The sequence below is a fragment of the Capra hircus genome, chromosome 9, assembly GCF_001704415.2.
Source record: "Capra hircus breed San Clemente chromosome 9, ASM170441v1, whole genome shotgun sequence".
Taxonomy (NCBI): Eukaryota; Metazoa; Chordata; class Mammalia; order Artiodactyla; family Bovidae; genus Capra; species Capra hircus.
Window position 1 is genome coordinate 76,393,562 of NC_030816.1, and position 14,466 is coordinate 76,408,027.

The 14,466-nt window shown below is 43.9% G+C and overlaps 1 protein-coding gene across 13 annotated transcripts in view; it reads right to left on the reverse strand.

Moving 5' to 3' along the window:
- SYNE1 (spectrin repeat containing nuclear envelope protein 1) overlaps positions 4,341-14,466 on the reverse strand; it is a 492,337-nt gene continuing 482,211 nt past the window's right edge. For 11 of the 13 annotated variants that reach the window (XM_018053370.1, XM_018053378.1, XM_018053374.1 and 8 more), the window contains 2 exons: positions 13,774-13,832; positions 4,341-5,321 (listed from right to left, as the gene is read on the reverse strand). In XM_018053370.1, the coding sequence (XP_017908859.1) occupies positions 5,081-5,321; positions 13,774-13,832 (300 nt within the window). In that variant the 3' untranslated portion in view covers positions 4,341-5,080. The remainder of the gene's footprint in view (positions 5,322-13,773; positions 13,833-14,466) is intronic. The other 2 variants (XM_018053381.1, XM_018053380.1) reach the window with 1 other exon arrangement.

Here is a 14,466-nt window from a genome sequence, read left to right on the forward strand (position 1 = left end):
TTATGCCCCTCTGTGATATTCCCAAATAGATTTCTGGTGGATATTTTAAAACTCTGAGGGACAGGTCAGTGAGGAGCCAGAAACTGAAGCATAAAAGTCATTCCTTTTAGGTTTCATCATCCCTGGGTTACTTGAGGTACAACAGTCGGTCACAATTATCACAATGTATTATTAAATCTAAAATTGCAATGGCCACTCTGGGTGAAGCACCTTCTCTCACTCAAATTAACGTCTTAGTGCTGCATCTGACTAAGCCGAAAATTGCCTCTGTGTGCTTGCAAACCACTCTACCTGCCTCCACGTCCACAGACTCTTTCAAAAAACACCCCTCTGTAACATCGTCCAGGTGACAAAGATGGCAAAGGAGAGGAAACTGGTTGACAGAACCTAAAGACAGAGCGAGCCAGGCTTAATTTCCCTTTTCTCTTCCAAATTAGAGATTGCTTCTGTTTGGTTCCCTTCTAGTGTCCTCATTTATCCTTTATCCCCAATTTCAGGACAGAATGGGCGGAGGAAAATACAGATGCTCTTGTATGTCAAAGGCCCAGGGATGGCATTTTAATGGGTAATGACACAGGAAGGGATGAGGGCTCAGCTGCAACTTGACTCCGGGAGAGTTTGAAGCATCTTTGTCACCCATTGCTGCTGCTGCTAAGTCGCTTCAGTCGTGGCCGACTTTGTGCAGCCCCATAGATGGCAGCCCACCAGGCTCCCCGGTCCCTGGGATTCTCCAGGCAACAACACTGGAGTGGGTTGCCATTTCCTTCTCCAATGCATGAAAGTGAAAAGTGAAAGTGAAGTCGCCCAGTCATGTCCGACTCTTAGCGACCCCATGGACTGCAGCCCACCAGGCTCCTCTGTCCATGGATTTTCCAGGCAAGAGTACTGGAGTGGGGTGCCATTGCCTTCTCCACCGGGCATTTAATACATACTTGTGATGTGAGTGTATGTTGCTATGCCTGGAGATTTGGGGTTCTATTCAGCATATCCTCTCAGAGAGTTTGATTTCTGTCTAAGTCCCTAGGGGTATATTTGGTGACGGTGGACTGGTGGGCGGGGGCAGGGAACCCAGCTACTGGGACTGCTCTCTGGTCCATCCAGACCAGCTAGAGACCCTGCTTTTCTAGTCGTGATCAGCTCTCATAAATCTATTCCCTCCACCTTTCTTTTTTTTTATGATCTCTTAAGTGGCTTGCCAATAAAATTTTGTAGCTCTAATTTCTTAATATTTGGCCCTAGGGCACAGGCTGTAAATCTGTCTGCCCCCACCTGTCTTTTGACAGTAAATCTCGGCCCTCGGCTTGCTGAACTGCCCATCCAAGACTTTTGAAGGCATCTCTTCTCAGTTCTTACAAAAACAAGGGAAGCTGAGCCGCCCCGTTTTCTAGGAGGCAACGTTCCTGCTCCCTGGGCACAGTTTCCACGAAAACCTTGCGCCTCTCCGTGGGCGTTTCAGTAAGTCACTACTTTTAGTTTTAACTCTTTATTTTTCCCTCTTCATCCTAGGTTTATGGGTTTTCTCTTCCCTCAGTTTTTCTAACATCTTCTGTTTGTGCAGACTCCATTACCAAGATATTATTAATCCTACCCTTCATCTCTTCACCAGGCCCTTCCTGACTCACCACTTGGCGGGGGGCATGACTCCCTACCTCTGGGCCACAGCCGGGCTCTGGACAATCCCTACTGTGGAAGTCAGAGCCTCTTTAACAGCCATCAGTGTCCTTCTAGTCCCTTAAAATTCTTCCAAAGCCCCTTTCTCATCCACAAAGCCTTCACTGACCATCTCTCTCTCTGCTGCCAGGGAAGCTGCTGGGACAGGCAAGGATGCTCCAAATGGTACCCTGTGTCCCCTCCTTCATTAGGCATGGAGACTATGTGAGCTCTAGACAGAAATACTCGTCTTATCTGTGGCTGGCTTGGTCCTTGCTGGACGGGTCACGTTGCCATCTGGGGGAAGACAGCACCTCGTGGTTTTAAGTTTACTCTTACAGGGGATTCCCATTTCTGCCCTTTTCCAATGTGCTTTCCTCTAAGTCTTGAAAATATTTAATAGAAACGCACATGATGCCTTCCATTCAGTGTTTCACAGGGGTTTTAGAAAGGCAGAAATGGGACTTGAAGACTTGTCTTAGTCAAAGCTACATCACTTTCTCAGCCACATTTAATATATGACACTTCGGTGATGGGGAATGCGTAGTTAAGTCAGTTAACTGCCATGTGGAAAAGTGACTCTGAAGGCTGTGGGCTGGTCTCCACCATGACTGATGCCTCCTTGTGTGGTGATTTCCATAACTGGCGACACATGTCTCTTCAAAGGCCAGACTGCTCTAGAAACAAGCCCAGGGCCTCCAGGTATCCAGAGCTGGGGTGACTGGAAAGTGAGGGATGAGCCCAACTGAAGAGGAACCACCTCAGAGGAGGGCACAGCGCATCCTTCAACTCCAGTGTCCACCACCGCTCACAGCCTTCCCAGAAGCAGAAAGAGAAATCGTGACACACAGGTGTGTGTCTTCTTTAGAAAAGAACATCTCACCTCCGATCTGGTCCCTGAGCGGGAAAGAAGGACTAACTTGACATTATGGAGCGGGAGAACACCATGGGAGGTAAGTTCAGTCCAGGGAAGTCAGTCTAACAGTGATCTGCAAAGGCAACAGGGAGGTGGCTTGTGAGCCGAGGCTTGTGAGGCAGGAAAGAATGAGTAGCGAGAACAAAAAGTTGGAGCTAAGATGGTAAAGAGGAGTGCTTTTCAACAGTTAGTAAGACTTAAAAAAAAAAAAAAAACCACCACCACCACCACCAAAAAACCGGGCTTCTCTCATAGCTCAGCTGGTAAAGAATCTGCCTGCAATGCAGGAGACCTGGGCTCCATCCCTGGGTTGGGAAGATCCCCTGGAGAAGGGAACACTTACACACTCCAGTATTCTGGCCTGGAGAACCCCAAGGACTGTATAGTCCATGGGTTCGCAAATAGTCAGACATGACTGAGCGACTTTCACGTCACAGGGTTAAAAACCACCTCAGGCATCTGTTTAAAATGTCAGCTCCCAGGCTGGACCCCCAGAGACTTAGTTAGAAGGTCTGCTGTGAGCCCAGAAATCAGAAAGCCTAAAAAAACCTCTGAACCCCTAGGTAAGAAGGCACACAGGCTATGAACAACATGAAAACTATGGAAGGAAATTCCAGGTAATTCTGAGTTTCTCAGTCGGGTTTAAATTCTTAGTTTAGAGCAGGATTTGTAAACTAAGTAACTCTGGGAGTTAGGCTGCTGCAGGTAATGAGGGAGACTCATGGGCCGTTTGTGCAAATGTGGTAACTGTCTCCTCTGTTCTTCAAAGGAAAGCGGTCACGTCGCTCCAGCTATTACTGTCATGTGGGAATATGTGTCCAGGACATGTGAGCTTTCCACTCGCAAGAGAAGTCAGAAACTTGGATTTTAAATAAATCTTCCTACTTTGATTACTCAACGTTGGATTATATGACCACGAGCACCAAACAGCTCCATGAGAGCCGCGAGTTGGCAAAATGAGATGGACAGAATAAAATCTGACTGTCTGAGGACTTGAATGACAAACTAAAATTCTATTTCCTCTGCTAGATGATGAAAACAAGATTCTGGAGCAAAGAAGGGGTCTGAATGAAAGCTTGCTTCAGGGATATTCCCATGGTTTTTTTGGTAAACCTTGGGATGGAATGGAGAAGGGGCCTCAGTCAGGAGCTCACAGGTGGTTGCTCCAATTGTGCACGGAGAACAGAAAAGAAAGGAGAAGAGGAAAGGTATGAAAGATGCTGGGAGGCACCTGGGAGACAGCTGGGAGACGTGACTGGCCCTGGAAGGAGAAGGGAGAAGTTATCCAGAGTTCTCTCTGTCTAAATATGCACTACCTCTGTTCATCCTTCTTTCCTTTTTTTTTTTTTTTAAACATACGCTTATGTTTCAGCTTCATTTATTCTACAAAAGAAAGATAATTTAGGTTGCATTCTGGAGAAGGCAATGGCAACCCACTCCAGTACTCTGCCTGGAAAATCCCATGGACAGAGGAGTCAGGTAGGCTGCAGTCCATGGGAATGCTAGGAGTCAGACACGACAGTGACTTCACTTCCACTTTTCACTTTCATGCATTGGAGAAGGAAATGGCAACCCACTCCAGTATTCTTGCCCGGAGAATACCAGGGACGGTGGAGCCTGGTGGGCTGCCGTCTATGGGGTCGCACAGAATTGGACACAACTGAAGCGACTTAGCAGCAGCAGCAGCAGCAAGTTGCATTCTGAGAAGTGCCTCCTTAATAGGGAAATTTACAGTCATTTCTTTAGGCAGGAAAAAAAAAAAGCACAGACAAGATATTTCATAGTATCTGTAATAAATGCAAATAAATTGATACAAACAAAACTTGGCTTTAGCAAACTGTACATACATAAATATCATTTCTTTTACTATAACATTCAACTTTTTTTTCACATAAAGCCTTCCATGATTTTTATTTATTACATCCAACATTTCTTTATACCTTTAAAAAAAAGTGCCTTTTCAGATTTACAGCTTGTGCTTCTAATTGCAAGGTTAGAACATCATGCCCCCAAAGAAAACAAGGTAAAAAGAAAGCTGCCATATAAGCTCTTAAAATCTGTGTGTTACAGGGTCTTCAAATCTCTTCAGCACTGGTTGGCTGGTAGATTGTTCGATGCCAGCGTGATGCTCAGGTAGCATCACTTGTTGAATGGATGGAGCAGCACCATGGGAAAGCTGCCCAGATGGTCTCCGGAAGTCCCTGGGTACACACAGGATGGGCCAAGGGCCCAGAGTTTACGTGTCCAGGGAATGGTAGAAATCTTGACTCTTGAGTGCTGAGGCTCAATCAGAATTTCTTCCCAGCTTCTGTCCTCTATGTGTCCTCCCCCATCACCATTTAACGTCACCTCCGAAGCTGTGATTTGCACACATGGGAGGCGGAGGTGGGCATCAGCAGCCGTACCGAGGGCGTCCGCCAAGACTCACATCTTGTCTTTGCTCATTTGGGATCACCCTGGGCCAAATTCCTCCTTAGGCGACCAGCAGCAAGCTGTAGAGAGCATCTGCTTGGTTCAGAGAGGAGGAGGGCCGTTTGTGTATCTGAGCATGGGGTGGAATGATCGGGCAAAATTGTTGGAGAGGGCACAACTGTAGTCTTCCTCTGACATCGGGACTAGGCAGGCCAGCCCAATGAGAAGCAGCAGGAGAAGCTGAAGAGGAAGAGCCGCTCGGAGGACTCTGAACAGGAAGGCTCGGCCGGACCGGGCTGGCCGAGGCTCAGAAAGGGAGGAATCGGAGCCACCTTTTATGGACCTGAGAGAAGAACCGACATCAATAACTCAAGTATCTGCAGTGTTGGGTGGATGCTGCTGTTTTCTTCCTCCCCTTCGGTTAGGCTGAACACAACCCAACCTGGCAGTTAGCTGCCAGTCTTCTGCAGTAAACCCAGGTGATCTACCCACCACCAAATGAAGAGTTGTTTGGAGACTGCACTGATGGAAAGCAGACATTTAGTCAGTTAACGGTAACTAACTGGGTGCAAATTCCACCCCTCCGTTTGGCAAAACCTTTTCCAACAAAGATAATTGCTTTACACACACTCCACCAGCATAAATTAAGTAGACCCGGGATAATTAAAATGTAGATGTTTGATGCAGTACATTTTTGGTGTAAGAATATCAAGAGCAACATCAGGCACAATTAGTGGCTGTCAGGATGACACAAGGTCTTCCTCCCGTCTAGCAGTCCTGGACGTGCCAGAGTCCGTGTAGCAAGGACAACGACAGCTGCAGTCATTTTGCACAGACCCACAGAGTTGAATTAACCTTAGAGTATACCCTGGTTTCATCTTGCACTGAGTCAGCGACTGGCCCTAACATTAGCGGATTCCAAGGCTGTAAGAATAAGCGTGGCAGTGGAGTCAGTCTACACAACGCAGGTGCTGAATGATACTGAATCCAGGGTGATCCTTCTGTCACTGGCTCCATCAATTTGGGAAACAGACACACTGTCTCTGACGATAGATTGTGCCTTGAAGGCTCCTTCTAGACCCAATGTTCCACGTTTTTCTATCTCCTTAAATTTCCTCATCTACTTTTGAAACAGTGCATTAGAGATGAAGCATGAACTTCAGAATTCATAAGAAAGACTGCCTGTGAAACACTGAATATGGAAAGAGGCTCTGGGTGGGGGGTACTGCTTTCTCTTTGTAAGCATCCATTAATGTTTTGGTTACTAGTGCAGAAGAGGAGGAAAGCAATGTTATTTACAAGAGGAATTGTGTACACACACACACACACAACATTGCAGAAGCAGAAAGAACAGATGTACCAAGGAGACCCCCTCCCCACACCTAGACTGAATTCTCTAATGGTTTGATGGTAAGGGCACTGATTGTGAGACCACAGGAGAGGCATACAGGTATGGACACTGTATTGGTTACTCTGTATGCTTATCTCATGAGAAAACACTCTCCAGCTACCTTGAAAAAAAAAAGTGAAAGTCACTCAGTCATGTCCGACTCTTTGAGACCCCAGGGATTATACAGTCCATGGAATTCTCCAGGCCAGAATACTGGAGTGGATAACCTTTCCCTTCTCCAAGGGATCTACCCAACCCAGGGATCGAATCCAGGTCTCTCTCATTGCAGGCAGATTCTTTGCCAGCTGAGCTACAAGGGAAGCCCAAGAATACTGGCGTGGTAGCCTATCCTTTCCCCAGTGGATCTTCCCCACCCAGGAATTGAACTGGGGTCTCCTGCATCTCAGGCGGATTCTTTACCAACTGAGCTATCAGAGTTACCTTCTTAGCTATTAATTTCGGAAGCCAGATTACACCATTATCAGTGAGGAGTGGCATCAAAGAAAATGTTAAGATAAAAAACAGAAGTAATCCCCTTAAAAGGGAACAGAGGGACTATTCAAAACTCTTTCATTAAATTCACAAAGAAATACGTGAAACAGTCTAGACCAGCCCTGTAGAAGCTCTGAGCAGCCGTGTACTCTACTGGGTTTCTGTTGCAGCTCTCAGAGCGTGATTGAAAAAACAGACCCCTGGCCTAAATTGGGACTGTGTTCTTTTCCGGTCTACAAACCTTGAACAACTGACTTCACCTCTATGCTACAAGCTCTTCTTCAAATCCTTCAAATTAGACTAGACAGGCTTCTAACTTGCAAGCTCCATGTTTTATACACTTTATGTCTTCTAGTAATTGGTGAATGTAAAGAGGTTACCAACTGGGAGGCCACAAGAGTTCAATCACCATCTAGTGGTCAAATTGATTAACTGCCCTCTGCTAGGACCAATCCTCAGAAACACTGTTTTGTGAAGATATGCTGTGTGCGTGCATGCTCAGTCACCTCTGGCTCTTTGTGACCCCATAGACTGTAGCCTACCAGGCTTCTCTGTCCATGGGATTTCCCAGGCACAAGAACACTGGACTGGCTTGCCATTACCTTCTCCAAGGGATCTTCCTGAGCCAGGGCATAAAAGCAGTCTGTCACATATCTGTTAAATAGAACTTTCTCTAGCTACCTAACTGTAAAATATTTGTCCTGAGATAAGGCTTTAGAGTAGCTAATCCATCTTCTTTGATTTTGTAGATAAATAACTAACAAAAGTTCACATTTACTCTTCTAACTGCTGGATAACAGAAGCATTTGTCTCTCGCTTCATCCCCACAGCAGTCCTCGGTGTTCCTGTCCCACCTTCATTTTATAGCCGACATAAAGGAGGCACAGAGAAGTTAGGCAACGCACTCGAGGTTACACAGGCTAGCATGGCACAGAATGAAAATTTCAACTCTGGTATTCTAACTTTTAGAACTTAGGATTTATAAATAGAGTAAACCACTTGCCCCAGTTGACAGTTAAAGGAGGAGCTGTATGGACTTCCCTGGTGATCCAGTGGTTAAGACCTTCCAATGCAGGGGATGCAGGTTCGATCACTGGTCAGGGAACTAAGGTTCCACATGCCTCAAGATGCAGCCAAAAAGTAGAAAAAAATAAAAAGGAAGAGCTTCAGCAGCGTGTCTCTGTAATGTTTTGCTGTTTGGTGGCATGAATGAAGGCCATCCAGGTCATATTTATGTCATGGGTATCTCCCATGTAGAGGCAAAGAAGGCAATATCTTAAAATACATGGAGGTGAGTGGTTTCCTCATGTCTAGAATAAATGCTTTTAATCATAAAGCCTCACAGCTTTACAGAGACCACCAGGTCAGTATATGGACACAGGAACATTCTATTTTGAGGCAGCTGTACAACTGTGGGCAAGTAATTTAATCTCTCTGGCCTTCAGTTTTCTCATTTGCAAAGATGAGAGTGCATTAATCTCCTAAAACTTCTTGGTTCTGACAGTTTATGAATTCAGTAGTTTAAAGTGTCTGGAGAAGGAAGAGACAGTCACCCATGAGCTCCTGACTGAATGATCTGAAAATAGGCCCTGGTGAATAACACTCTCCACCTGTCAGCTGTCTGACAATTTAAAACACAAAAGAGAGCTCCACGTTTCCTTATTATTCAATATCTAAATAAAATGAGGGAGATTTCAAACTGACTTTTTTCTTTAGGAGACACTTCAGGACATTAGTGATGGGCAGATTCATGCATATCATTAAGAATCTGACTGACAGAGCTGAACAGCCTGTTTGTCAATTATTAGCTTCTTTGAACAATTAAGTCAAAGACTGAGATCAAAACAAGGGCTACACATTGACTAGTCCACTCCTGAGAAAAGCAAGTCAAGGTCACCATCTTTGGATGACAGGCTCAGATGCTGTAGAGTCTACTGCAGGACATGGCACATTTAACAGCATCAGAGCATTCTGTATTAACATTTAATTAGCGCAAGCTTTCTAATGTTGAAGAATGCCAACCTGGGTAGAAATAATGGGCTAACATGGGGACAAAGAGAACACACGGTGCTTAGTGATTTTCCATGCAGTTGACTGCTCTTGGAAATGTCCAGTTGGTCTACTGAAAACAATGTTACCCGCGTGGCGCAATTACTAAGGTTTCAACAGTTCCAAAGTTCTCTCTCCTTAGGATGAACCTGTCCCTTCTAGTATTAATACTAGCAGGTTAATGATACCAAGTAAGTGAGTACTTTTAATATTTAATCTATTAATCTAAATTCAATTAAGTTTCTGAGTCTTGGGGAATCTGACAGGAGGAAGAACAAAGAGCTCTCACTCATCCCTTTCCAAGGGCCTTACTCTACAAACAGATGTGGTGGAGGCTGTGTTGACAGAGGAAAAACGAAATGTGTAAGCTTGCTTAAGGAACTTAATGGAGATATTTCGGGTAACCTTGTCCTGCAAAAACATGCTTATTCTCTACAAGTAAACATTTATTTTATAATTTTTCTCACTCCCCTCACTCATTCAAATTTGAGGGTAAAAATACTGCCTAGGCACTGTTTCATCTCTTTCCCAAAATATGTGTAATTGTGGGAATTTTGGCCAGAATACTGGAATTCTCCATGGAATTCTCCAGGCCAGAATACTGGAATGGGTAGCCATTTCCTTCTCCAGGGGATTCTCTCAACCCAGGAATTAAACCCAGGTCTCCTGCATTGCAGGCAGATTTTTTACTAGCTGAGCCACCAGGGAAGCCCCTACCTATGAACACACCACAGCAAAGAAAGTCTCAGAAGGGCTGTGAGAAGCCTAAGGAGAGAGTGTGCACGTGGAGTGCAACTCATCTCAAAAATTTTATGTCACCAAGGAAATAAAATGAGTAAATTCTGTGCATATGTCACTGAAACACAAATGAAAAGACACTTTCAACTCATTTTGTAACTTGTGAGCAAACACTGGCAGCAGAGGAATAGAAAATTTTGTGAGGAAATATCAGGTTGTCCATGATCTTGTCCATTCTTGTGTGAGTGATCTTTATTCCCTGGGTATGTGGTTCAGAAGACAAATTTTCAGAATCAACTTAGGGTGTGTCTCCTCTTCTTCCAAAATGAATATCCTGGCTGGTCCAAAGCTATCTCAGGCAGCCCACGGTAGCCCCAGCCCTGAAACTGTTGTTTCAAGTAACCCTCTCAGGTGGTGGTGCATTGGTAAATAATCGCCTGCCAGCGCAGGAGAAGCAGGTTCAATCCCTGAATCGGGAAGATCCCTTAGAGAAGGAAATGGCAACCCACTCAGGTATTCTTGTCTGGGAAATCCCATGGACAGAGGAGCCTGGCGGGCTATAGAGTCCACGGGGTTGCAAAGAGTCGGACATGACTTAGTGACTGAGCACATATGCACGCGCGCACACACACGCACACACGCACGCACACACACCCCCATTAAGAGCCTACAGTTGGGTGGAGTGGTTAACAAGCATAGGATTCAGAGTAAGAGAGACTTGGTTTCAAATTCTACATCTTTATGCCTCTATTTCCTGATATCCTTGTCTATAAAATTGGGAATGAACATGTTGGGAGGATTAAATAAGGAAATGAGATAACAGATATATAACGCTTAGCATGGTCCTTAGAATACACTAAATGCTAAATAAATGTCAGCAACTTATCATTCTTATCTGTATGACTAAAGCAAGGGTGTGCTGACTCACATCCTTAGGGAAATTGCTAGATTCAGGCTTTTCTTCCAGGGAAACACTATAAGTCCTGATTTATAGCAGTACTTTCAAAGAGGTGATGTATTTTTCCGAAGTGTCTTACTTGTTCCCGGGAAACACTGTGAATGGAGACCTCAAAATATGAAAGAAACATAGTGGAGCCTGCCCCTATAACTAACTGTCCTATGCCAGGGCGTCTAGCCTGCCTTGGGGACAAGGTTGTTTTAGGCTGAGGCCTTTGAGAGCTTTGAATAAATAAATCCCCAGGGCAGGACAGAAAAGACCTGAAAAAAAAAAAAAATTTCCACAAGAAATTGACCAGTGTTTACAGTGAGGCCCTCATGTACGTGTGAAAACCCCACTGTGCCTGCTTAAAAGCTCCCTTGAACACATTTTAAAATGAGGTCCTTTTTCCCTGTTTCAGTGTTTCAGCCAGTCATTCGCCACTTATTCTGTCTCAGCTCTTTGTGTAGAAGGTGCCAAAGACTAAAGACGCCCAGGGAAGATTTACATGTTAAATTCTCAGCTTTGGAATGAAGTCATCATTTCCCTCTATGCAGACTATGGACGAGTTTTTCCTTTGCCTTGCAGGAAATTGGAGTAAAATCTTCCCATGTGTGAACTTCAACTAATCTATAGTAGAATTTTGAACAGTTATTGGCTCTCAGGTTAGATAATTTCATATCAAAACTGGAGAAAAAGTGTCAGCTGGGCCATCATAAACATGGCTTCAAAAAGCCATGCATCTTAAGTATGTTTAATTTCAAAAATTATGAATAGTTATTAGGAATGTATGCTTTCAAATGTTTTTCAGATGTTTCAAATATTAAAGAGTCTTGATTTAGGGAATCCCTAATTCTGACATTTCGCTATTCTTTTATGACAGGAACAATATTGTATTAATTCTGTGGGTCCTGGGCCTAAACATAGTAGGTGTATGGTAAACACTGGGATCAGTCCATTGTTAGCCCTAGAATATCATGTAAGAAAACAGAGAACAATGGCTCTAGAATCAATCTGAAATATACAGGAGGCAAACAACTGATATTCTTAATATCTGACTTTAAACCACAAAAAGAATATAAGAACCCTCCCTTCAAACAAATACCCAGCTTCTTTCAAGTCAGCCTCTTTGCTCTCAGAAAGAATACATGCCTAAAATTTTCCCATCACAGATGGCTGGGGTCAACATTCTAAACTGTTTGTGCTTTGGCAATAACCTTTCAAGTTTGCTGGACCAGTGCAAGATCAAACGCGAGGTAATCTCCAGTCCAATGTAAAGGAACACCATGACAGCCTGGATTGTGAGAGAAGTTAATTCTTTCCCAGCAGACTCTCCATGTTATTGTCCATGTGGGTACACCCCAAAGAGAGGTGCCAAGGAGTTAAGGATCCAAGAATGTTTAACTACAATCCGCCTGCCAAGGTGTTTGCCGACATTTGCCGTTCAGGTGAGGATTATTTGTATTTCAGGTCCTGTAAGCAGCAAAGTGGACACCGTGCTGTGTGCTCAGAAAGATGTTAATAAACAGTGCTGGACAGAGCAGAGCTGAAGGCACCTTGCGGATGTCACAGTGAGAACGTGGCTGTCCCAGCCGCAAAGCCCCATTAGGAGAATTGAAGCCCTTGCTGCCCTGAGAAATGAGGCCTTTGACATTTCATAAGGCCGGGTGGCTGTCTGAAACAACAGGGGACATTGGGAACCAAAGGGCAGTTGCTACCAGTATGGATACTGTTAATAACATAAGAGCTTTTCCCCTTCTCATCACCATCATTTATGTCAACTACAGAGTCGATCTCTGGTATCCTTAAAGGAACGCTGCGGGGACAGGATGCCCCGTCTCTGTTCATGACACATCAGTAATTTGTGGCGAGAAGATGGACTTTATGAAACAGTGATCTCTCTACAGTATATGATGTCTTTTTTTATAGGGGGCTAAGAAAACATCAGCGGACCTGGAGAAGCCCATCGTGATCTTCGAAAATCCCCATGAGTTTTTCTCCATTCATGTTTTATTATTGATATTTTGTTACAGACCACCCCCTCAGAAAAAGCCCCACAATACTGTCATCAAACCAAACCAAAGGGAAAGAAAAAAAAAAAAAAAGGCAAAACATAGTGAAGGGAAGCTTAAAACCAGAAAGCAGATCATGATCTGTTCTGTACTACACAGCTGAGTGGAAACGACCAGAAGCAAAGGCTGGTCCCTTTAGCACACAGCTGGAAAGCTAACACTCTGACTCAGGGCCTGTGTGCGCTTCCTCATCCCCCACCCTCCTTCCAGGAACTGAGATTCCAGCTCAGTGGTGAGACAAATCACTTTTAAAAGTGAACTTCTGGCGACTGGAATGAAGAGCCAGCTTCCAAGGACAGTATTTTCATTTTCAAAAAGTTGTCTGGGGAAATGTAAACTGATTAGTGAAAGGGCTGGGGGCACAGATATCACACCGACAACGAAGAAGGCAAAGCATCACTAACTGCAGAGACAGGGACTGTTGGAAGCCAGGCATAAAGCAGAGCGGCAGCTGTGAGGAGGCTATCTGGAGGTCCCCGGGCCGGGGGGAGACTGCTCTTGTTTCCAGAGGGAAAGAGCTGGCCGAGTGTCAGGAAGGTAAGTGTGTGTGCTGGCTGAAGAGGAGTTTTAAAGGAGAAGCAGAAGAGAGAAGGTGCTTATAAATTTTAAGTGATATCAGATTAGGACTTGCCATGTTGAGACTCCCAAACCCACCATCTGGATAAAACACGAAAATAAAATAAAAAGCTGGGGGTGTTAGTAGATTTTATTCAGATTTGTGGGTTCTGGGGATGGTAAAATAATTCATTGATCTATCACCTATCTTATTGTAAAATCTAGAAATAAAGAGGATGATAAAATTCTGCCATGAACCAAATGGCACTGTGCCATCAGTGACGTCGAATCTTTACGAGGACACAGAATAAATACCATCGGATGAAAAGTACTGGATGGCCTATGTATAGTTGAACAAAATTTTGGTGGGGTCCAAATATTTTACACTCCGAGATTTTCTTGCACTTTCCACTTAGAAAATTCTCTCTCAGTTTATTAGAAAAGGGTGTGGACTGAAAAGAGTAGTTTCTCAAGACCAAATACAGGCCTGACTAAATCATGGACAATTTTCATCATCCTCTTGGAGTTCTAGAACAGTGTGGAAACCAGGAGAATAAGGTACCTGCTATGTGGACTGTTGACAGAGGGTCCAGGCTGTGAGAGACTACATTTGCCTCGTGGCTGTTTGCAATGAACAGGGGTAAAGAAAGAAGAATGTTCAGTCCAGGCAAATAAAGACGAGCTACTGATGAAAATTAAACTAAAAGTGCAGCAAAGGAAATTTAAATCAAACAAAATGATCAGTACCCATGAATCAAGGAAACTGGCTTTTCTTTGGTTGAAGAAACAAAATCAATGAACATCTATATTATTCATCACTGGAGAAACATGGATGGTGCTTTGGGCATGCACATCACAGAGGGGACATTTCCCCCCCCCACTCCTTTTCATGGTAAAAACATAAATGACTACACCACCCAAAGATCTCTGCATATTTAATTACAATAAATACAAACTGCAGTATGTTATGTGACGGATTTCAAATGTACTTTACATAGTTTTTCATCTTCCAGTACACTGGAGAAATATTATAATTCTTAGCAGGTAGATCAAAAATAATGATAAAGTGAGATTGTTCTCTGTATAGTGATGAAGACTCAATAAGTTAAATATTCAAATAAAGGCTGAAATTTGACTTGAAAAGCCAGTATTCCTTCACATTCTTAAACTAGGATCTATAGGAAACTAGTGAATGTAGTAAACAAAAAAAAAATTCTAAAAAGATAATAACATTTATCAGCATAGAATTTAAGTG